The 23,047-nt window shown below is 33.7% G+C and overlaps 2 protein-coding genes across 2 annotated transcripts; both read right to left on the minus strand.

Moving 5' to 3' along the window:
• Positions 1-654: 654 nt before the first annotated feature.
• Positions 655-10,303, minus strand: LOC106708524 (gamma-tubulin complex component 2). The gene is made up of 16 exons (XM_045677903.1): positions 10,180-10,303; positions 9,934-10,101; positions 9,655-9,799; positions 9,325-9,511; positions 8,607-8,902; positions 7,448-7,576; positions 7,018-7,191; positions 6,524-6,701; positions 5,935-6,223; positions 5,314-5,429; positions 4,826-4,997; positions 4,029-4,197; positions 3,197-3,340; positions 2,309-2,394; positions 1,290-1,451; positions 655-1,014 (listed from the first exon to the last, which is right to left on the minus strand). Exons 1-16 carry the CDS (start codon positions 10,248-10,250, stop codon positions 921-923), a joined length of 2,580 nt encoding a protein of 859 aa, XP_045533859.1. The 5' UTR covers positions 10,251-10,303; the 3' UTR covers positions 655-920.
• A 777-nt stretch (positions 10,304-11,080) lies between these two features.
• Positions 11,081-23,047, minus strand: LOC106708551 (transient receptor potential cation channel protein painless). Its single transcript, XM_014500087.2, has 2 exons — positions 22,848-23,047; positions 11,081-13,992 (listed from the first exon to the last, which is right to left on the minus strand). Exon 2 carries the CDS (start codon positions 13,961-13,963, stop codon positions 11,096-11,098), a length of 2,868 nt encoding a protein of 955 aa, XP_014355573.2. The 5' UTR covers positions 13,964-13,992; positions 22,848-23,047; the 3' UTR covers positions 11,081-11,095.

Here is a 23,047-nt window from a genome sequence, read left to right on the forward strand (position 1 = left end):
TAGTTGATCTACAAAAATAAACCCTAAGCTATAGAATTTAAAATAACTTTTTGCGAATCATCAATATCAGTCTAAAGACTTGTGCAAACAAGACTTTCGTAGAAAAATTACTTGTCTATTTGCAAGCATTTATTAAAATAGTACTTTCTATTTTAATGGCTGTTATTAAAAAAAATATTTTGTGAAATACCTAAAACTAAAATTTTTATCATCAATACTTGGCAACCATTATTGCTTAAAATTTAATATAGTTGTTAACTGTTAGTTAAAACATTACCAGCAAGTAATTCCTAGAAGCAACATTCAACATCTGTTCTAGATTTTTCGTGTATTAATGTGCTAGTTATTTATTTTGATATTTCCTTTTAGTATAATAAAATATTAATCAAATCTGATTGTATTAACTGATGAAAGAATAGTAACTGATTTTTTGACCTCAGCAACATAAATATTAAATTGCGTCCAAATATGTATTATATATTATATATCAAACTGCAATACCAATAAAATAGATCAGGAATAAAGTGAAATTATAACAAACATGATAAAATCTACTAATTTCATACAAATGTCATTAAATTCTTAAATTAAATATTTAAAAAACGGTTAACACAATCAGTTGACTTTACATCTTTGAATCGTGTTATGTTCGTGTTTTAAAATATAATTTAACTGTCCCATGTTCCAAATGAAACCTTACAGTTTTAAAAACTTTTCTCTCAGCTATATTTAATTTTATACAATTATATTCACAATTCGCTCTATCTCATAATTTCCACAAAATTTGAAATAATTTAATGGCCACCGTGTATGGCAAGCTTCGTTCATATGTTTACAAGATTTAGGCGTTCATTTGTAATGGGATATATTATCCATTAGACACTGGTGACGAGGTTGGTGCGCCTGCGCACAGGTCTATGCTAGGAGCTCACTTGCTTCTTCTCACCATCCAGCAGTTTGTCGTCAGAACAGAACTTCTCTAGTTGTTTTACATAATACGTGTTGAAGTTCAATCTGGAAGTTAAACAAAAACATGTTCCGTTAAGAGAACTAAAGTATCATCATCATCAGCTCACTATAGTCCTCACTCGGCTCGGAGCCTACCCTAAGTTAGGGGTGACTAAGCCATAGTCAACCACGCTGGTCCAGTGCGGGTTGGTTGACTTTACACATATCTTTGAATTTCTTTGAAGATATGTGCAGGTTGCATCACAATGAAGACAATTTTTAACTGTGCCATTATATTACTTAATGTTATAGTATACTTTACTACTACTGTAACACTGTACCTTGCAGAGATATTGAGCAGCTTGTTGGTATTGTTGTCTCTGGCCATGCGCTCAATGATCGCGAGCACGGAGAGCAGCGCGGCCGTGAACCGCAGCCCGTACCGGGACACCGAGCGCGAGAACGAATCCGACGACCCGCCCCCGCCCCCGCCCCCGGCCCCACTAGCCCCGCCCCCGCCCCCGGCCCCGGCCCCGCAACCTCCGCCCTGACATACAAAACTCATTGACTATACAAAGTCAAGTAGACGTAACGTACACAAAATAAGGTACTTCATTACATGCACGTATCATGTTAACCTTTTCACAAAACCAAAGTTTTTTGTAATAATATGTATCAAATATGTGATTTTTTTAACTAGTAGAGTTGACTATGAATTTAAACATAGATTAATCCAGATATTTTAAGATCTCTGTTTCTACATTATCTATGTCGTTTCGTAGTTTAAAATTTGAACATTTGAAATTATAATTCTTAACAAATAAGATGTTTTATTCTAATATAATATTCTAATAATATCCAATATATAAAATTCTTGTGTCGCGGTGTTTATGGTTAAACTCCTCCGAAACGGCTTGACCAATTCTCATGAAATTTTGTGAGCATATTGAGTAGGTCTGAGAATCGGCCAACATCTATTTTTCATACGGGGGGGGTATTACATTTAGTTTTTTTTTAACTGCGCGCGGAAGGAGTCCCGGGCGACAGCTAGTTATTATATATATTATTTATGTTATTATACAACAGACTAACAAAATACATTAGTATTTTAGTAATACAAAATACTCACCGTATAAGTCTAAATTAGAAAAGTCATGAAACAATAATAATAAAAAGAAGCACATCAATATTTTAACACAAATACTACATGGAAGCATTTCTTTATAACATAATGAAGTTTTTTTTAAATTCTTATGAAAATTATATGGATTAGTTATTGCCTAAATCATAGTCTATTATATCCTATACTATTGTGCATCATGTTTACTAATGTGATGATAGAGTTAATGTGCTATCAAACATATATACCTCACTATAATCTGTATGGTCATACGTAGTTCCAAGCATACAGTTAAGCTCTGCGTCCACGAAGTACTTGTGCATTTCCTTTGCCAATTAACCGTGTTTTGGTTGCGTTAAAACAATACATAATAAATTAATTTATCAAATAAACATTATGAAAATAAAATATCTAAATACAACGACTAGAATTAAAGATTAAAGACAAATTTGATGTGTATTTTATGTTAACAAATTAAAAAAAAAAATTATTCGGATACTATTTAAGTACTGAGAGTGTAAGTGGCTTAGGGTTTAAGTACTTGACATGTAATCTACAGGTCCAGGGTTCGAATCCCGTCATGTACCAATGTAAGATGGCGACGCGGCTCGCCACCCGTTACATTTCGTCTCCCGAAATGGCGAAAAGTGGATTGCGGAGGTTCATTTGGCAACAACAAATGGAAGTCTGTGATCTCTGCCTACCCCTCTAGGTTATAGGCGTAGGTTGTGAAAACACATAGTATTTAGTGAATACACATCGAATTTGGCTTTAGAGTAAAAGCTATTTCGAAAAGATAGAAACAAGAAAACGATAGAGTAGAATTTGCTCTAGAAGTTATAGATATAAGTTTAAATATTAGAATAGCAGGAGAAAAGATACATTTTTCATGCTAAACTATTAATATTTTTAACACATTTAAATAGACAATCAAGCAAAATTATTAGAACCCAATAATTGTTACCTGTATACATAATAGTAAATTTTAGTCAATAGTCTATATAAAGGTTATGTAAAACATTTTAAAATATACATAAATAAAAATTCCGAAAAGCAGATCTAATAAAGCACATTTTTATACATTTTGAATTATTCTAAAATATTGTTGGATTAATAATAAACATGAACCTGTATAAATGTGCAGAATTGCACACAGACGAGGCAGAGCGTGGTGACGGCCTTCAGCAGCTGAGGGCTGGTGAGCATGCAGTCACCCAGACACGACTCCAGGAAGTCGTTGTGTCGCTCCAGGACCTCGTCCACGTTGTTCACCTGCAGGCACATTTCAACACTCCAAATCTACTTATTCAATGAAAAAAACTACCACGCTTTTGAAGTCAAATTATCAGCGTTTGTCATCTCTGTTAAACTTTACAAACTATTGTAACTTCAGTTCTTGGTTAAAATGGTTACAGACGACTTTTTACATTCAAGACTATAAACGTGAAGTATTCGATTTTTTTTTTACATTATTACAATGTTGGACACATCTTTGCCGCAAAACAGTTAACATCGTTTGTGGGTATCCTTACCTTGTTCTCATTTTGTAATATTAAATTACTGAAAAACAGAAATCAAACATATCGGAACTTAACAGAAATAAAACCCTAAATATCTATATGTATTAATTAAATTGGAGTGTCTGTGTAAAAAATCTATTTCGTACATATGATGTACTAGCTGTCACACGCGACTCCGTCCGCTCGGAATGTACTTCCAGACTACGTTCTACATCTGTGCCAAATTTCATCAAGATAAATTGAGCCGTTCTGAAGATACCTTCAAACAAACATCCATCCATCCAGAAATAAACATTTTTTTATCTATACCTGCCTATATGTCCGTAATCTCCGGAACGGCTAAACGATTTTGACGGTGACTGATTCACGCAATAATTCTAAACTGCCCTTAAAATAGAAGTTACTGCTAGTCTAGCAACAAAAAAAAAGTTGTTTGATACCTTGTCAAGACTCTGTATGAGTTGACACCAGGAGGGCTCGATGACCTCAACACACATGTAGTACTGCAAGTGCTGCACACAGCTCAGCATGCGCTGGCGCAGCGCAAACGCCTCCGCGTACTGACGCGCCTCAGAGAAACGCTTCACCACCTTGTTGTACAGCCACACTCTACAATAAATATTCATCATCAGCTCACTATACGTCCCCACTGAGGGGGTAAGAGCCTACCCTCAGTTAGGGGTGACTAGGTCACAGTCAACCAGGCTGGATCAGTGCGGATTGACTTCACACATATCATTGAACTTCTTCTCACATATGTGCAGGTTGCATCACAATGTACATAATATGTATATGGAAACTCGAAAAACACATTGGTACATGACGGGATTCGAACCCAGGATCTGCAGATTGCAAGTCAAGTGCTTTACACCTGAGCCACAACAAATATACGTCTTTTCAAATATCTTGTCAGCTCTACCCCCGCATTGTTTACCCCGTTTCATCTAACATTGTATATTGCATTGACTCGTACAATGTTCTGAGCCGCCAAGATACTTGAAAACCTCAATACCTTGTGTTACACCAAGACCTATATATTGCAAGCAATGGATAATGACGTACATTTTACACTAAGGACTCATATTGACCGCACAGTCAAAGATTTAAATTTACGACCCATCTAAGATCGATCGAGAATAATGTACAGCCACTGGACACCATAAGAGCTGTAATTGAGAACATTTGTATGTTGTTATGAGCAATTTTCGACCTTATTACAATTTGATATACAACTGACCTGCAAAGCAATCTTTCAACATGTTTACAGTAGAATAGATGTCTGAAGATCATTTGGTAGCAGGCGATGGCCTTGTGATTCAATATCAGAGACACCGGCCATTTCACTTCCATACCAAATGAGAATGTCTCTATACCCGTCAACGGGGGACAATCTTTGTTCTGTTTGTACTCTGGAAACAAAGAGAAGACATATTTAATGAATAAAAAAAAATACCCAATAGTTCCAAATTAAAAATTTTTGGATCAAAAACCTTGTATTCTTTGCATTATGTACCTAAATTTAAAAATGTGATTATTTGTATGGATGGATGTATGGATGTTTTTACCATTTAACTACAGAAGAATTAAATAGATCTAGATTAATTTGAATATAGTGTTAAATTTATTTATTTAGCTTTATACAATTACTTAAAGTTATATATTATTTAAATTACCATTGCTTAATTTAGCATTAAGTTTAGTGTTATTTTAGGATATTTAACTTACCTTTTTCTTCCTCAGTCTCGATAGATAGAATTTTGAACATTTGGAACTGCAGATCATATGGCAACAGTTCCACTCGCATATCTTCATTGTACGGATCATGACTTGCCGCAGAGAGCCTGAATATGTTAATAATTATAAAACTAACCAGAATCTATGACGCAGAAATATGACGCAACTATTAAAACAAATTATTTACAATAGATTGTAGAATAGATCGAACTTGGGTAAGCAAGAATCCTCTATAAGCGATGAACATTGTCCAGTATAAACAGACAACCTTCATAAGCAAAAAACTTGGGATAGAAAAAACCTACATCATCATCAGCTCATTATACATCCCCACCGAGGGGCTCTACCCTATATAAGGGCTTAGTAGCACATATTCAACCACGCTAGCTCAGTGCGGGTTGACTTCTCACATATCTTTGAATTTCTTCTCAGATATGTGCTTATATCACGATGTTTTCCTTCACCGTGTAAACGTAGGATTAATGTACATATATAAAACATTTTTACATGGCAGGATTCGAACACAGGATCTACAGAATGTAAGTCACTGAGCCACCAACACTATCTCCATAAGGGAGAAAAACATTGCACTTATCCACTATTTGTACTGACCTTAAACATAATCCCAGTAGAGATTCCAATTTGGATGGTATGATGTCATCAATTTTCTTTGATAGTTCCTGCTCTGTGGCATCCATGAACTGTACGATGAAATCGCCCTGGCTCATCAAGAAGTAGTTCTTAGCGGACTTCAGTCTTCCCATAAGATCGTATTCCTTTAGCAGTAGTTCTAATAATGATTTACTTGCGAAAGCATACGCTTTCTGTATAATGGCACTGTAGTTCTGTTCTCTTAAAGAGTATTTTATATCTTCCGTGTTCGTTTTCGCTATTGATTTACCTGTTGATATAATAAAAATTAGCTTTGTAATTTGTGATGAATTTTTTTCAGAAAGTTAGCAGTTTTAGGTCATAGCTATGACTAGATTTTATTATCTATTAATATAAAAAAAAATTACATGTTTCATAATCATCCGTTCCTCAACACTGAGGTAAATTTTGACAAAAGTTTGGTTTGTATTCTTAGAAAGTCTAAGAAGGTTTACTGAAACTTTTCTTTGCACATTTACATTATTTGACATTTTTTTAAAAATTATAACATTCATATAGTAACTATTATGAAATAAAATAAAATACATACCACATTGACTGATAACATTTAAATATTTGCCAGTCCTCAGTATGATATCTGTATATTTTTCAAGAAACTTTGGCACCCTCTCCCGCTGTATGCTGTATCTCTTCTCCCAGTAGTCCGCAGAGTAATCTACAGGCAATTCCTCTTTATTTACCAGCTCATTATCTTCTATCATGAATTCCTACGAAACATTTCAATTTACTAAATGGGAATAGAACATTTACTTTATATATAAAAATTAGTAAAGAGAATATAATAAGATTTTTTAGTACCAAAAACTATAATTTGACTTTAAGTGCTTTTTTATTATGTAAATGTTTTTTTATATAATATTTTCATTATATTAATCAATTTATTTCATAATTTTAAAATAAATTTAGGAACTGCAAGATAAATAAATTAAACATTTTTTAACACTACCACTACAAGATTACAAACTGATAACTTCAGAAGAAAAAAAACTATAATACTGTAAGTTACTAAATGTATAAAAATACCTGAAATGGATCAACAATAGTGCCCTTGTGTATCCATTGATCCAATATCCTGAGGTAAGGTCTGCAGGCGCGTTCTGTCAGGAACAAGGATATCTCCTGAGCTCTCGCATCACCCATTAATGTGTTTGTTTTATCATGAAGAACTGTTAACACCGCTCCGCCACGGAACTCACTCTAAACATAGTAAATAATTATTTTTATAAAACATATCTTTATTATTACTAGACTTTAAAAACTAGATCATATTACAAATTTAACCTAATAATGGATATAAAAAGTAGAAAATTCAGTTATTTGTACCAACACTCTTACTCAATAAATAGAAATTTTATTTTATGCATATTTGTTACATAAGCAGTTTTAGAAATACGCAAATCAATATAATAAACTCGTTATTAAAACTATACTTATAAAGTTTGAAATGTTGTACCTTTCCAATATTAGTGAGGATGGCTGCCAATACTTGCATTGTGTGCATGGTCGGTAGAACATAGTACCATAGCTTTTGTAAGGACAAATTCCCAGCCATGTGCTCAGTTTCCAATTGTGCTATCATAGTCTGCAATAACGAAAAACAATAGGTTTAACAGTGGTAGACGTCAGCAACAACAACATCAGTTGCACGAATTGATCGCCAGGTGAAATACCACAACCACACAGAAGACAGGCGTTAAGTGGAAGTAATTCCGCATACAGTCTTATGAGTGTGGTGCCGGAGACCTAGTTTTAGTCTTCTTTCCCTTCCCACCCCTTTTCTTATAAGGAAAGGATAGGAAAGGGAGGTGGATTTGATGGAGGACGAGATGCATAGGAAGGTAAAAATTCTCTTTTTGTGCATCTCCTCCTTTGTCGATTCGGGGTAGGCAACGCATCTGCAATTGCTAATGTCTATGGGCATCGGTCGCTTCGCCATTGCGGCGAATTCATGTGGCCGCTTGCTCGTTTGCCACCTTGTAATATAAAAAATGTATTTACGAAACTTAAAATAAAACTATAAAATTATTGATGATGATGATCATATTGATAGCAACTATTCCAAATTAAGAATGATTTACTTATCAAAATTAACATGTAACCATCTATATATCGACGCTGGAAAGCATAAACGCTGTAACCCTTGAAAACTCGAAAATATGTTTTTCACACGTTAATAATTTTAACCATTATCAAACAATAATGATTTTATTATAGGTTAGCACAAACTACACAACATTGCTAAATACCGCATGCTTGTAGGCGTATCAGCTCACGAGTTATGATTTTTGTTCAAAAATTCCGAAAGTATTTTGGCTCTCCTGTATAGTTCATACTTTCGGGGTTACAGCGTTTACGCTTTCCAGCGTCGATATATAAAAGAAAGTCATGTTAGTTACACTATTTATAACTCAAGATCGGTCGAACTGATTTAGCTGAAAATTGATGGAGAGGTAGCTTAGAACTAGGAGACGGACATAGGAACTTTTTTATATTGTGAGCATTTTTTTATTCCGCGCGGACGGAGTCGCGGGTAAAAGCTAGTATTATTATAATAACCAAACTACAGCAATATTCTCGTTGAAAGACCACATTTCACAGTAATTTTTACTTACATAATAATCTTTCAGTAAAATTTCAATAGCAGCAACCAATGCATGTAAAACTTGTCCCGACCACATATTGCATTGCTCAATAAATCTTCTTACTATAGAGTAATTAGATGCTAGAGGTAGCATTTGTTGCACAATCTGTTTTAATGCATCATCCAGATCATCAGATATGAGAAATGATCGAGGTTCCAATGCATCTTTAACTGGCTGATGTACAATATAGTTGCCGGGCACACCAGAGAACACATAAAGGAGTTCGTCTATGATAATATTTTCTTGTGAGGCTATTGGTATTCCAGCTGTAATGGAAGTAGAAGATTAAATATTGATACTGGCAACATCATTGACTGGAAGGTGAGAGTGCAAAACAATTTGCAAGGTTATTTGTGCAAGAAATAAGTTGTGGTCAAATACTTGTTGAGTTATTTAAAGCATAGTTTATCATATTAATATTATAAATGTGAAAGTTTAGATGGATATATGGATGGATGTTTGTTTGAAAGTATCTCTGGAAGTAATGTGTAAAATGTAGAACAAAGTCTGGAAGAACACATAGGCTATTTATAAAGTTTTTTTTTTAATTCCGCACAGACGGAGTTAAGGGCGACAGCTAATTTACAATAAATGAAGATTTAAATGTGAATAAAATTATTTATGTACATTTTATTTCAATAAAAAAATCTTTTTATTCTATCAAAATGTTAATATAGTTGTGACTTACCTAATGATGCTATAATTGGTGCAGGCTCTTTAGGGAAATCCCATGACATAGCAGGATTATCTTTTTGCCAATTAGGCAGGTCCAAGCTGTTGTACCAATTCGGACGGAGTTTCGATTCTTGTTCCTCAAATGACTTCATTACTAGTTTTTTACTTTCATCAACAGCTTTAAGAAGTTTGTCTTTAATCTAAAATTGTTAGAAATAAGTAACAAAGCAGAAGCCACAACAAAAATTGTTTAAGTAGAACATACACAACATTCAGATTTTAAATATTTTTATATGATTGAATATTTCTAACTGTTTAGTAATTTATATAATGGAATATTTACCTGTGGCAAATCTTCTTTAGTTATTTGATGCTTATTATCTCCTAATATTGGTTTTGGAGAAACTTTTGGTTTAGTAACACGGGATCTCTTTTCATCACATACCAATTTATAAAATGAAACAATGATATCTGACAAATTATCAGTGCTGGAAAGATATAAATGGAAGTTATACTTTAAACCATGAGGCAAACAAGCTGACAAGTAGAGTAAAATGGCCAGATATATAGAAAACCTTATATCCTTTTCAACAAATTTATTAATAAGACTAAAAAGACTTACTTGCGGCTCCTTAGGTCATCGTATTTCTTTAGAAATGTCTTCGCGTTAGATGCTTTTAGCGCTAATCTCTGTGCGTACTCATTGACTTGCTTCGTAGAGAGATTACTATTCCCGTAATTGGGATCATTCTGTATGTAGTCCCAAACAGTATCTGCTTCTAAACTACATCTGCAATTGGTTGATAACAGTCAATTAAAACTAGCATTTTCTTGTTGTTAACTTCAATTATTCGATTCAAAGAATTACCCTAAAGCGTCGAGCACCTCCTTTATGGTGCTTTGCATTTTATCCTTAGGCAAAATCCAGTTTTGAAACATTTAATGTCTTTAGAAATAATTCATTAGAACTTGAAATAAACTTAAAATTAAAATTTTGCGTTGATTTGACAGTTACAGAAAAATTGACGACAACTTGAAAGAACCACAAAGATTACAACTACATATTAACGAAGTTCGTATTAAAGAGTTCATAAAAAGGCATTAAAAAAGCAAACACAAAAAGATGATCTAAACAACAAAAATAAATCTGATTTCATGTAAAGGAAATTGAATATTTCTGCATTATTTGCTCAATATTATTTCTATTCGAAATGTGCACACATTTATCTCTCAGCCTTTGCTCTATGGTTAATTTATTTATGCACTGGTAATACGCTTTGCGTTGGTTTCCGCTTCCCGATCCCGCGTTTTGTAAGTTTCTTTTTGGATAAGTCATAATTTAAATGCAGGTGCACTTTTACACTGTGGTCGCTAGGGCATAATTTGAATAAATGAAAAAAATGTTTCTATTCAATAAAAAAAATTAGGTCCTATCGCCTTTAAAAATCTGAAAGTAGGCTAAAAAAAGATATGCAAAAAAAGTTCTGTAGGGCGTTCTTGCTCACGTGACCACAATGTTAAATAACATTCATAAAATAAGCAATGATTTTTTTTTTATCTAACACCTAACTCCTAACAATATTTATACAGGTAGGTAACAAAAAAATAAATAAAACAAGCGTTGTATTTTTTTCAATTTATATTTCTCAAAAACATGTAAACGGTAAATACATCATATATTAGGCGTATTACTAATGGAAGGCAATTAAATGGAATACATAAAACTTTTGTTTACAATATAAATTATTTAAAACATCACATTAGTTAGTTATTATAACCTAAACTTAATAATTACGTTGAATATCAACAGCCTGCAGAACCTTTTTCAGAATATTTTCAATGTTTTCTATTTTTGTATCATATAACGATAACTTGTTTTTAATTTCATCAAATTCTGATACATATGTCTTTTTGGCTATAACTAACTTAGCGTTCTTAACAATCTTCCGATCTAATCTATAGTTCTGACAACGCTCGAAGCAACATTTACCTCCTTCAACGTCTTCATAATCATCGCCATATTTTCCCAGTGGTTCTGCATGTGGGATAATAATAGTATAATCTTGATTGGGCTTAACAATAATACGGTATTTAGGCAAAAAGAATGGAAATAGGCTAATGCGTTTTGCAAATGGTTTCATACACAATATTTTTGGCGTTATCACTTGCAACTCCTGTAGATACGGTGGCAGAAATGACCAGAATTTTGACGGTTTCGAGTATGCCTTGCCAATTAGAACACTTTCAAAATATGAAATTAATTTAACGCGTGAAATATGTCCGACAAGTTCAGCGTCGGCTCTGATCTCTTGTGTGTCACTGACGGCTAAACCATTAAGCAAGTTAAACAAGACAATAGGAATCATAAAAACGAAAACAATAAATATTATATGACTTGTCACTGGGAATGTACTAAATTTTATCGACCCAGCGTCGAACTCTCCTGTTAACATAACAATTGTTTTAAAAAGCGATCTCCCCGGGTCCTCAAAGAAATCTTCTTCATCATCTTCACCTTCTTTTCCGGTGTTATTAGGATTCGGTGGTGTCTGGTCATCGCTTTCCGCAACATTACGAAACAAAGTATAAAAACTTAACGCAAAAGCAATAATTAAAATACAATACCAAAGTAAGAATTTAAAAAAGTTCCAAGAAACAGTCTTCAGCATAACAATATTCGTTGATAAAGTAGGAAATTGGCCAATTAATAAAACCAACTCAGCAGAAGACAAGAGAATAGCTACCGCTGATAGCTGTTGTTTAGTGGATTCTGAAGCGGAATCGTACCCGACGATCCAAGCAGTTACAAATATTAAAGCAATTTCCATCCAGTTTTCTATACTTTGCAAGTATCTTGTCGGTGATACCAGTAACTGAAATATTTCTCGAAATATTAAGAGTATTAACCCGATTACAGCGCCAATATGAGTTACAATATTTAATGCTTCAAAGGATTTCGATTGTTCCTCTTCCAAACCATAGCCCAATATAATATATAAAATTAAAGATAACCATAGCAAAGAATAGAATGTTATGTTAGCATAAAATAAACAGCTAATTCGTTGCCATTTTAAATATAAAAAACTCGTTATAACTGGATGTTTTAATAATGGCCGCAATTCTTCACTTTTGGTCATATATAAAAGTGCTTCTGTTTCAGGTGCTAGAATAGCATCATATTCCTTAATATTGTTATTTGTATTATCCATCAGAGGTACCCTGCACATTTCATTTTCCAAAGAGTTATTTGGATACACTAGGAAACTATATTTTATATGAATTTCATAATCGTCATCGCTGGGTCGTTCACTATTACTTGATATACATTCATCCAAGTACGTTTCGAGTGTTTTCGCATGTATATCTGCCAAGGGTGGCTCGTCAAATTTGTTGCGAAGCCCTATACAAGCTCCACTTCTGAGTAATTCTAATACCGTGTCACTGTCGCCGTTTCTTGCCGCGTAATGTAAAGCTGTGTTATTTTTAATATCGGGATAATTAATATTTGTATTGATTTTAGGATTTTTCAATAACAGATCAATACAACTTTTGAAATCTACTTTTGAATCTAACGGACTTGTTTTCATTCCTCTTATTGTTATTTGCAAGAGTGACTCATTGTTGACTGGATCAAAAAGTGTTGATTCATTGTCAATAAACATTTTTAAAATTTTGTAGTACCCATTTTGACAAGCGATAGCAATCGGCTTAACTGTATTAGAAGCACATGTTGCATTAGGGTCAGCCCCGGAATTTAACAGGACTCCAACAACTTTTTCGAATCCTTTCTCTGTACTTAATTGCAGCATTGTATTCATACCGTTATTGGCAGCCAAAGCTGGACGATGTTCATTTTTCTTAACCAGTTTTGTATAGTCACGAATAAAGTTGTCTTCTTCATGTCTATTTAAATAAGAGAATAGTTTGTCCGGATCTATTATTTCTTCTTGCTTAGATATTGTTTCAAACTTCGCCAAAAGATGAGGAAAAGCATCGTTCAAATAAAAACGCGCAGTTCGACCTCTTATGTCCTTATATGTATCTAAATCAATAGGATCCTTAGCATAATCTAGGATCAAATTGATCACTCTTTCGAGGCCTTGTTTTGCAGCGGAATATATAGGTGTTATTCCTTTATTATCTGGCGAGTTCACGTTACATCCAGCTTTTAATAGCAATTCTATCATATCTTCATATTTGGACATGCTTTCTTCCCTATTGTCATCCAGGTCTTGAATTCCTTTCACAGCCATAAGTAATGCTGTATTGCCCTTACATTTTATGTTAACATCGATTCTGTCATCCTCTAGTAAAAGCCCAAGGGCATCGAGGTTTCCATTTTCGACGGCTAGATGAATAGGAGCTTTACCGTCTTTATCGTTTACTTTGTTTACTTGCACCTCGTGTTGTAGCAAGAGCTTGATAAATTCTTGTCTATCTGGCTCCGAGACGGCCAGTTCGAGACATGTCTTGTAATCTGGATATGGATACGTATATTCGAGATCCACGGCACCATAACTGACGAGCTTCTTGAACGTTGCGTACTCGTTATTTCTGAGGGCCTTTCTCATCTGTAATTGAGGATCAGTGCCGAAGAGGGAGCCGCCACGCGATATTCGATTGGAGTCCATCTCGTAACTGTCCCGAGTCATTTTGTGTGTCCGTCAAGTACTGCTCACATCTGAAAAGTATAAAATAAAAAATATTTATTTTAACGTCGAACAATTATTTCAATGAAATGTGTGGAAACTGTAAGTGGATATTATATTATATATTAACAATTTATCTAGTGACGCGGTCAGTTTGAAAACGAAAAAACTAAATACAGATACTGTTAAAGTTAAGAAATAAAATAAAATTCACAGCCAGTGGACAAAGTAGCCGTAAAATTACTTTTATATTATTTTATATGAACCAAGTCATTTCAGGAAAAAGTCTTGCAGTAACGCCGCTGATAGGTTAAAACATCATACAAGATATCTCATTATCAACCATAAGTATGCTGTGGAGTTAACTGTGTAAGCTTGTTTACATGTTTGTGTGGATAGAAATGTGATAATTCTTAAGCCAATGCCCGTCAATTCGATTAACAATGCTAAGAGAAGTCTAAATATTCGTGTGAAAGGTCCACGACAGTGTTATTTTGTGTCATCGGCTTTGTATATTTTCCAATCGTCTGTAGAATATATTGCAATTTATTACACAAATAATTGAATATTTTAAAATCTGTTCATCAATCATTTTATTTAAATGTTCAGAATACTTTGTTCATAATTTCAAAAAAACAAGAATGCAACGTGTCATGTTACGAACTTAAATAATAATGTTTGGTAAATATAAATTAGGAGGTGGTCTCACATCAATTCACCTAAATACTGGCTAAAAAATAGCTCAGCAATGAAAACAAAATTATGTGTTATATTCGAAGATCATTGTTTACTGATCCTTTCTTAAAGAGAAAAGGAAGTTTTTTTCTTAACCTACTCAAATATTTCCTGATCGTTACAGTACAAGTTTTTTGGTACAACAACCAAAAAAATAAGTGCTAGTATATATATTTTTTTTAATTAGTTATTAAAGGGGCTTTTGTCGCAATACGACCATACCGCCCCATAAGCCTTCCAATAATAATACATCTAATCATCTACATTATTTCTTAAGCATATGTCAGTCAACTTAAACATCATCCTGGCGGAATGTAGGTGAAATCATTACGCTATTTCACCATTCATGGGCCATAAAATTAATGCAGCTCGCGCCGCATTACTGCCACTCGCATACTAGTAATTGCCCTAATTTGCTCCCACAATAACGTTATTTTTAATTGAAAAATCAAGCTCATTAGTTTGTTACGAACGAAAATAAACCATATTGCAAGCTAGTAATTATCAATTTATTTCACCGACCTAAAGTTTTATAGCTTCCAATTTGTGAAGGAATCAATTGCCCTATAATTGTAATTAGTGAATTGGTGAAGAAGAAACGTTTTTCTGGTGTGGGCTGGCTTTGTTTTCACATCAAATTGTATAGGATATTGTAACGCCCGCATAAAGCGTATGATCAGTTAACATTTGTTCGTGATGTCATTGTTTATTGATCTCACTGTTGCGATCTTGGAAATAGTAGGTACTACTGTTGTATGCATTCTGTATAACACAATTTTATATTATTTCATATATCTATCTATTTTAATCGTCGCAATCGTTAAATATTACACCAGTATTATCAAGTCTAAGATTTCGTTCCGCTTTATTCAAACTTAAGAGGATTACATGACCGTTCCATTTACTCTGCTTGTCATATACTCTTTGAAAAATATTTGTCTTGGACTTTGCACTGAGCATACTGTGACTAAATCCGTACCTTGAATCGGCTTAAAGTGCTTAAAAGCAACGTTTTTATATCGATTTAGACAATTATCTCATCGTAGGTGCGACGCTTTTCTATTTGTTTTAAGCGGTAAAGGTTTTAAAAGCTAATTGACGAAAAAAAAAGATTACTTTAGAAAGCTTATTGGTCTGACGATGAAATTTTTAAAAATTCCGACCAATTTGCGGCGATAAATATCATTTTGCGTACTTTATCAAGATTTGTAATACATTATTTCAAAAATATTACAATTGAACGAATACTATTCACAACCGAGGGGGAATGCATGACGCAAAAAACACTTTATTGAGGTGGTGTTGTATGGGGAGCCAGTCGTGGTCAGCCATTGGAACGCAATGAGATATTCCACATGTTCAAGCGAGCGAGCCATGAACAATACGCTTTCGTCGAATTGAAAAGATTCAACATTCTGTTTCGGCTAATGTGACAAGGCTATGGTTTTTTATTTGAACATCAATACCAGCAGACTTAAGATCCAAGAAGAAAGAAGACTAAGTTCAAACAATGAATTTTAAATAAAAAAAAAATGTAATTATATTAAAAAAAATTATTGTAAAATTTGTTTACAATTTTGAGGTAAAAATATCCATAATGTAGTGTGGTTACCCTATCGTTCCGCGTCGGCATCACCTGTTTCGATTCGGTTGGTTTACAAAAGCATTGATTTATTGTTCGGTTTACAACTCTTGGTGGAATAAAGCCACCGAGTGATATATGTATGTTAGTATCATTGGTGTCATCTTTCTTCGTATCTATTTCGGTTTCTTCCATATGGTGTGAATTTTCTTATTTGAATTTAAAAGAAAGTCCTTTAACGTTAATTCCGGACAAAGTTCTTGTGTACTTGCATGATACGACCGGACATTGAGCTACTATGGCATTTTAAAACATTGCAATTAGAAGTCAAAATGATTCATGTCTCGAAACTACATCCTCAAGTACGAAACTCTAAGTTAAACATCAGATACATCCAAAGAGAAGCGACGTTTGACATTTGGATTAAAAGGGCAAGACGTGATGTGCCCGAATTCGTTATTGCGTGTCCGTCGACCTTTAGATGTGTATCTAATTCTGGGTTACTCGGACCATTCATTAAATACAACATTTAGAAGAACAAAAGATAAACATCTTATATTGCGCACTAACGTTCTTGTATTCGATGTTCTGAATCTAGTATTAATGTTAAGATACTATTTCAAGCTTGTCTTACCGAACAAATATACGTCAAATTAAACAACCTATCTTTGATAGTGTGCGTTTCTAATTATAAAACAATTTTAGTAGATTATTGACTTCCAATTTAATAGATGATGATACATTGTTGTGTACACATACTCTAAAATCTATTGCAAATGTCTTATTTTAGAACGTGTTGGGGTTAAGATAAATTTTGTCAATCTTCAAACAGCAATGGGTTAGACACTTTTTTACATAGGAATCAGTAAGTATTCTAAATAAACTCGAGTTGAGCAAACAAAGGCGACAAGCATCACTGATAGACAAATGTATTCGTAAGTGATTTTTGAGTGTTCGTCACTGGAATAAGGCCCACGTGTCGCTAAGAAAGTCACTCGTTACGACCTCGTTTGTTAGATACCAGATAAAGACCTCTTTCTGATGTCTGAATGAGCTCGATCGAGAGTTAACTTAAAAATATCCTAAAGCTAAATTACTTTACCATTATTATGATTTAAAAAAATGAAAAATCTCTTGAAAAACAAGGCGACTGAAGCACTTTTATTTTAATAATATATCCTATAGTATATTTTTTATTCGGAAAAATCGTAACAGTGATTAACTTAGATACATATATATAAAAGTCGTAGTTTTTTTTTAAATTAGGGCAATGTCCTCTTTTTAAATAATTGTCGACAGAAATCATTAATTTGCCTTTTATTCTCTAGCTGTAATGCAATTTATTTAAGATAGAATATAAAGTAACTTTGATAACGTGTAGATTGTAATAAATAAAGTATTTTTTTAACACTATTACCTAGTACAGTATATGGTTCAAGACATGTTTGCGTTATTTATCACCGATTTAAGATCAATGGGGCTTCTTAATATATGTTATTTAACGTCTTCAGGCCCGAATTACACACACTTGAATTTGCAGAGTGGTCTTCAACGAATATGAAATATTTTGAAAACGCACTTCGAATGCATTGCTCATGGCACTGAGTGCAATCCAATGCCCTTGAGGATTGCAAACGATCCCATACATGGAAATCTTTAATCTCGAAATTTATAATTAAAGGACAAGTCTGTGGGCCAAGGTGAGATATAGAAGTTTAAAATCTAAGAACAACAAATGTGTTAACAGGTTATCGACATCTGTACTATTAATCCAAATAAGCACTGCAAAACAAATTTTCCCAAAAAGTTTAAATTTAATTATGTGAGATTTTATAAAACTTAGAGCTCTAATAGAAATATCTTGCTAGTTTATTTCGTAGATAAACCAGTTCTTGGTATTTCAAACTATAATTTCTAATTACAAAATTAACCTAGTTGTTTAAAGTACGTCACATCTGTTTTGAAAACAGTATTATCAGAATTGTGGTAAAGTATCCTTTAAGGTACCTACGTAGTACAAACATGCACTGGATGGATTCTTTTAAGAACATCTTTCTTTTAAATTAAACCTTTAATTTAATGTAATACAAATTTATATTTACAAGACCAAAAATAATATATTTTATTTATCATCTGCGGTTGGCCTCTAAGTATACGGCCGTTATGTTACCACATTTCCGCTCTTGACCAACTAAGCAGTAAAATGCCTTCCGTTACGCACACGAGATTTCAATTTAGCCACGCACTCAAAGCGCGGGGGCACGGTCTTTTTGTCAACATCGTGCTTAATTTGCTGTGGCCCAAAAAACCAACATAGTACTTTACTCACAATAGAGTGAAACGTAGAAATTTTCAAATTTACCCGTTATAGACCATATTTATTAATGTTATTTGCACACAAAACCTCAACACTAATTGGTTGCCCGATTCCTACTGTATTTGTTAAAATGTTGTTTTTTGGCCAATGATTTTTTTCAATTTAATTGTACAAAATGCTAAGTGATGCTTTACCAGTTTTTGATATCCCGCTTAGCGCTTCATTTCCCTGTCGGTAAGAATCGCTAAGTGGGTAGCCCCCCGGTAGAAGCTAGGTACCAATAAAGCTCCGTTTACGAGTAAAACTTTTTAAAAATGTATATCAAAACAAAGATGTTTAAGTACTAAATTCGAGAAACAAAGATCAAATGTCCAAGAGTTAATTGAAAAGTTTTGTATTACGTTTTAACACAGGTTTTCTTATAAATGTATCTGGTCGCTACTTATTGCAAATGATGAGTAATGGAACACGACACCCACCGGTTCGAATACAGGCATGTTGTTTAATTCGTCGAAGCATCAAGTGCTTAATAGCCGATAAACATAAATAAGCATAAACATTTACAACATGCACACGTTTACGACATTCTGAAGAGCAAAGCGTATCTAAAAGTGTTACTGATACAGTCTTCTATTTTGAGGCAACAGAGCGAGTCGGGCACACTTTCCGATTAAGACTTTTTACTAGATCATTATAAGATATCGCTACTCCTAAAAAGAAGTCTTTGTATCCGAGTCACGCTCGATGAAATTGCATCGTATGTTTTTTGTTACGATTTTATGCTTCAATTTTTATAAAACAGAACTATTAGGTAATAAATACCAAAAGGAGAAACCAAAATATAATAAACCATTTAAACCGAAAAATCTATCTATATATATCTATCTATATATCTGTCCGTCTGCAAATTCAGGAATGTTCCAAGTAACCTCCGAAACGGCTAAACTTATTTTGACGGGACTATTACTGGAAGGTAGCTTATGTGTGTGGGAGTAACTTAAGCTATTTTTTAATTTCTCGCTAACGTGAGCAAAAGCTTGATTATAGTATAAAAAACTACAAATTTTATATTTCCAACAAATAAATAATACGTGACGGTCAAAAACCGAATTATTTTAGCACAACCATACATATTAACAGTTTGACTTGTTTGTTTGAATACATACACCTATTAGGAGGTGACTAATAAGTAGTGAATATGGCCTATTTTATTTATATTTGTGATACCGTTTGTTGATATCTGTTACGGAAACTGATAATTTATTCAATGGACAGTGAGTAGTGTCTGAGGTCCCTAAATGGCCTCGCAAACACCGGGACGTGGGCGACGTAGAGTCATCGTATGCGAATGTCGACGAGACACAAAATGCACTTGTTTTATGCGCATGCGCTATCCGAATGGAAAATTAATATCACCATTGTTCGACGATTATGGTGGCGCTAAATATGAAAATGAATGTTACAACTTAACTTTAGACAATCGGTTTTACATTGTAAGCATTTTAAGTAGAATGTTACGATGTGCGAGATTTTGTCGGCTAGACATTTTTTTGATTCAGTTTTCGTATAGTTGAATCTATTAGTTAAAATATCTGCGATGATATTTTTAATAAATTGAATTATAACGGTGTTAATAATCGACGTCCTTTTAAAAATAAGTCTGTAAACTGAAACGAAAAAGGGGATTTTTGTAAAAAAGGGAGTTGCGTACATGCGCCACTTCACTCGGTAGGTACTGTACATCCCGATCATTAACCTGCCCTTGTCCATTTGGAGATTCGGCACAGTATGTATTACGCTTCCAAGCGTCTCTATCAGCCGACATATCTGAATTCACTCCTTTCTTACGCATATCTTTTTTGACACATTCCATATATACTTTCTTCGGTCTTCCTCTACCTTTGTAGCCATCCACATTAAATCTCATTATTTTGTTATTTATGTGATAATCTCTCACCGCATAATATGTCTATAACGCTAACCTATTGCTTCTCAATTTCTCCATCACTGGCGTTACTTTCAAACTTCCAATATAGACATTCTTAAATTCATCCCTCCCTGTCTCATCACTTATCCATCTTAACATACGTATCTGAACCAAATGCAACCTCTCTGCAATAAGATATTGGATGTGGCTTAAATGCGTATCTCTTTTGTCTATACATCACGATAAAACGGATGGAAGAAAAGACCCAAATAAAGAAAAGACAGACTACTATAAAAATTACAATATATGCAATATCATAAACAAAACCAATAAACATTTAAGCATTCGCAACACACGAACGTGATTCATGCGCAATATTATAATGTAATGAATCGGAACTGACCGGTTTGTGGGACACTCGATTGAGTACACAATCGTGGGAACCGTCAAATTTTAATTAATTGTTTATGTGAACTGAATGACTACTGTCACCAAAAATATCAACAGTAAACAGGTTGAACAGACATGAAGACACAAGACAAGACATAGACACAAGACAAATAGTAGTTTTGATTGGCTAGTTAAGAACACTAACATTTTCACTACTACTAACATTTGATACTTTGGTAGAACACAGTAATCTCAAGAGAAGATATAGAAGTCACAGTGGATTAAGTTTAATTAGATGAAACTAAATATTCCTGTAGGAATTAAGCGTCTGAGGTTTGCTTGTGATAGGCCTAATGTAAACGAAGCTTACGATAATGGGACAGTAGCTTTGGTATCTTGTCTAATAGTATTGACAGTGGGCCTAGCACGAATATTTGTGACAATCAACATCGTATCGTCATCAACAAAATTTGTATCAAAATTTATGCAGCGCATTGCAGTGCAACCCTATCGAGCGTAAAGTACACCGAAAATTTAATACTAATTTTGACATAATTGAATATGACGGTATAAAGGCGATCTCAAATGTTCGTGCTGGACCCACAGCACTGTTAATTAACTCTGCTCTACGAGATTGTGGGAGTTTATTGGTAAAATTTAAATATGGTGTTTTTAAACAATAGATTATAAAATAACATTGATAAATTGCTTTAACGATCACAATGAGCTGTGTGTACAATTTCTCTTATTTCATAGCTAAATATAAAATCCATCACGAAATCAAACCATATTGCCTTTGCCTTCCACTATGCAATAATTTACATATAAAAACACTTGCTTATTTTGTTGACTTAAATCCTAATCAATAGTAACTAATGTTTCTATTTCATTCTTGTAACGCACGTAAAAACTCCAAAAAAACATCATTTCAAATTTCTTACATACGTTGTACATGTACTACGAGTTTTACCAGCTGTTGTTTATTTTAAGATTGGGTGTCACATAAATATTTCATTTATCCATGCATTAACCTTAAATGATCAATGATGATGTCATATAAGTAATTTCACATTATATTTTAAGTAAACGTATACAGACGAAATCAAAATTCTGCTTAGTATAGAAATTAGCAGAAATTATCTTTATAAGATTTATAGGCCTTAGAAAGTTATATACCTAGGTACTTAGACAACTTGTAGTTATAGGCTGTTCTGCGCAACCTGTCCTTCGACCGCAAACTTGTATATAGACATTCTAGATATAAACCATAGATCGCGTTTCTTTCAATATAACGCAATCGTCACCGGATATTCATATATGCTCCAGTGTACAAGTATCAGTCACTTTATCAATTACCACGTCTGTAATACAACTTCCCGCGGACAGCGTCGACCCGTATGTCCTGTATCATCACAATAATGACGTCATTTCGACCTTGTCACGGTTCCTCTACATATGTTTTGGTTCATAAAACAACCCACATATGTCTCTAGAACTTAACGAAGTTATTTTATGCACTTTAATTAGTCCTACGCATTTGCGTTTTTTAACCAACTACGTCATCTTTATGTTTTGTTAGAGATTTGATTTGAATTTAAGGTGTGTTTTATATTTTTGATGAGTGTTCTGAACTCATTTTCAACGACAGGAAATAGAGAATGAAAACAAATAAAGTTTCAATTGGCTGACGCATGTTTTGTCTGTACAGGGACGATTATTTAAGAACTTTCGTATGACGGCTTAAAATATAACACTAACAATGATTTTTATTTGTATACAATGAAATTATTATAGTAAACAAATTAATTAATCTAAAAATAAAGTTTACAGTTTTTGATAAAAAAAAAATTAAAACATTGAATTTGTATATTTCTAAAATTCTTGATCATCTCTATTTTGTAGTTTTTATGATTTATATAATAATAAAAACACGTACCTGAAAATTGATAAAAATCAAGCACTGAAATGTCCGACACTGTTCACATTAACTTGTTCACTCTTTGTTCACAATCCGCGTATTGCCAGCCGCGCCGCGCCGCGCCGAGAGAGTGAGGCGGGTGCGCGCGCGCAGCGACCAGCCGAGGCAATTCGCTGATCCTGCTCTATGTAGACAGTATGTGCTCGAAACAACGCAAT

This window comes from Papilio machaon, chromosome 5, assembly GCF_912999745.1.
Source record: "Papilio machaon chromosome 5, ilPapMach1.1, whole genome shotgun sequence".
NCBI lineage: Eukaryota > Metazoa > Arthropoda > Insecta > Lepidoptera > Papilionidae > Papilio > Papilio machaon.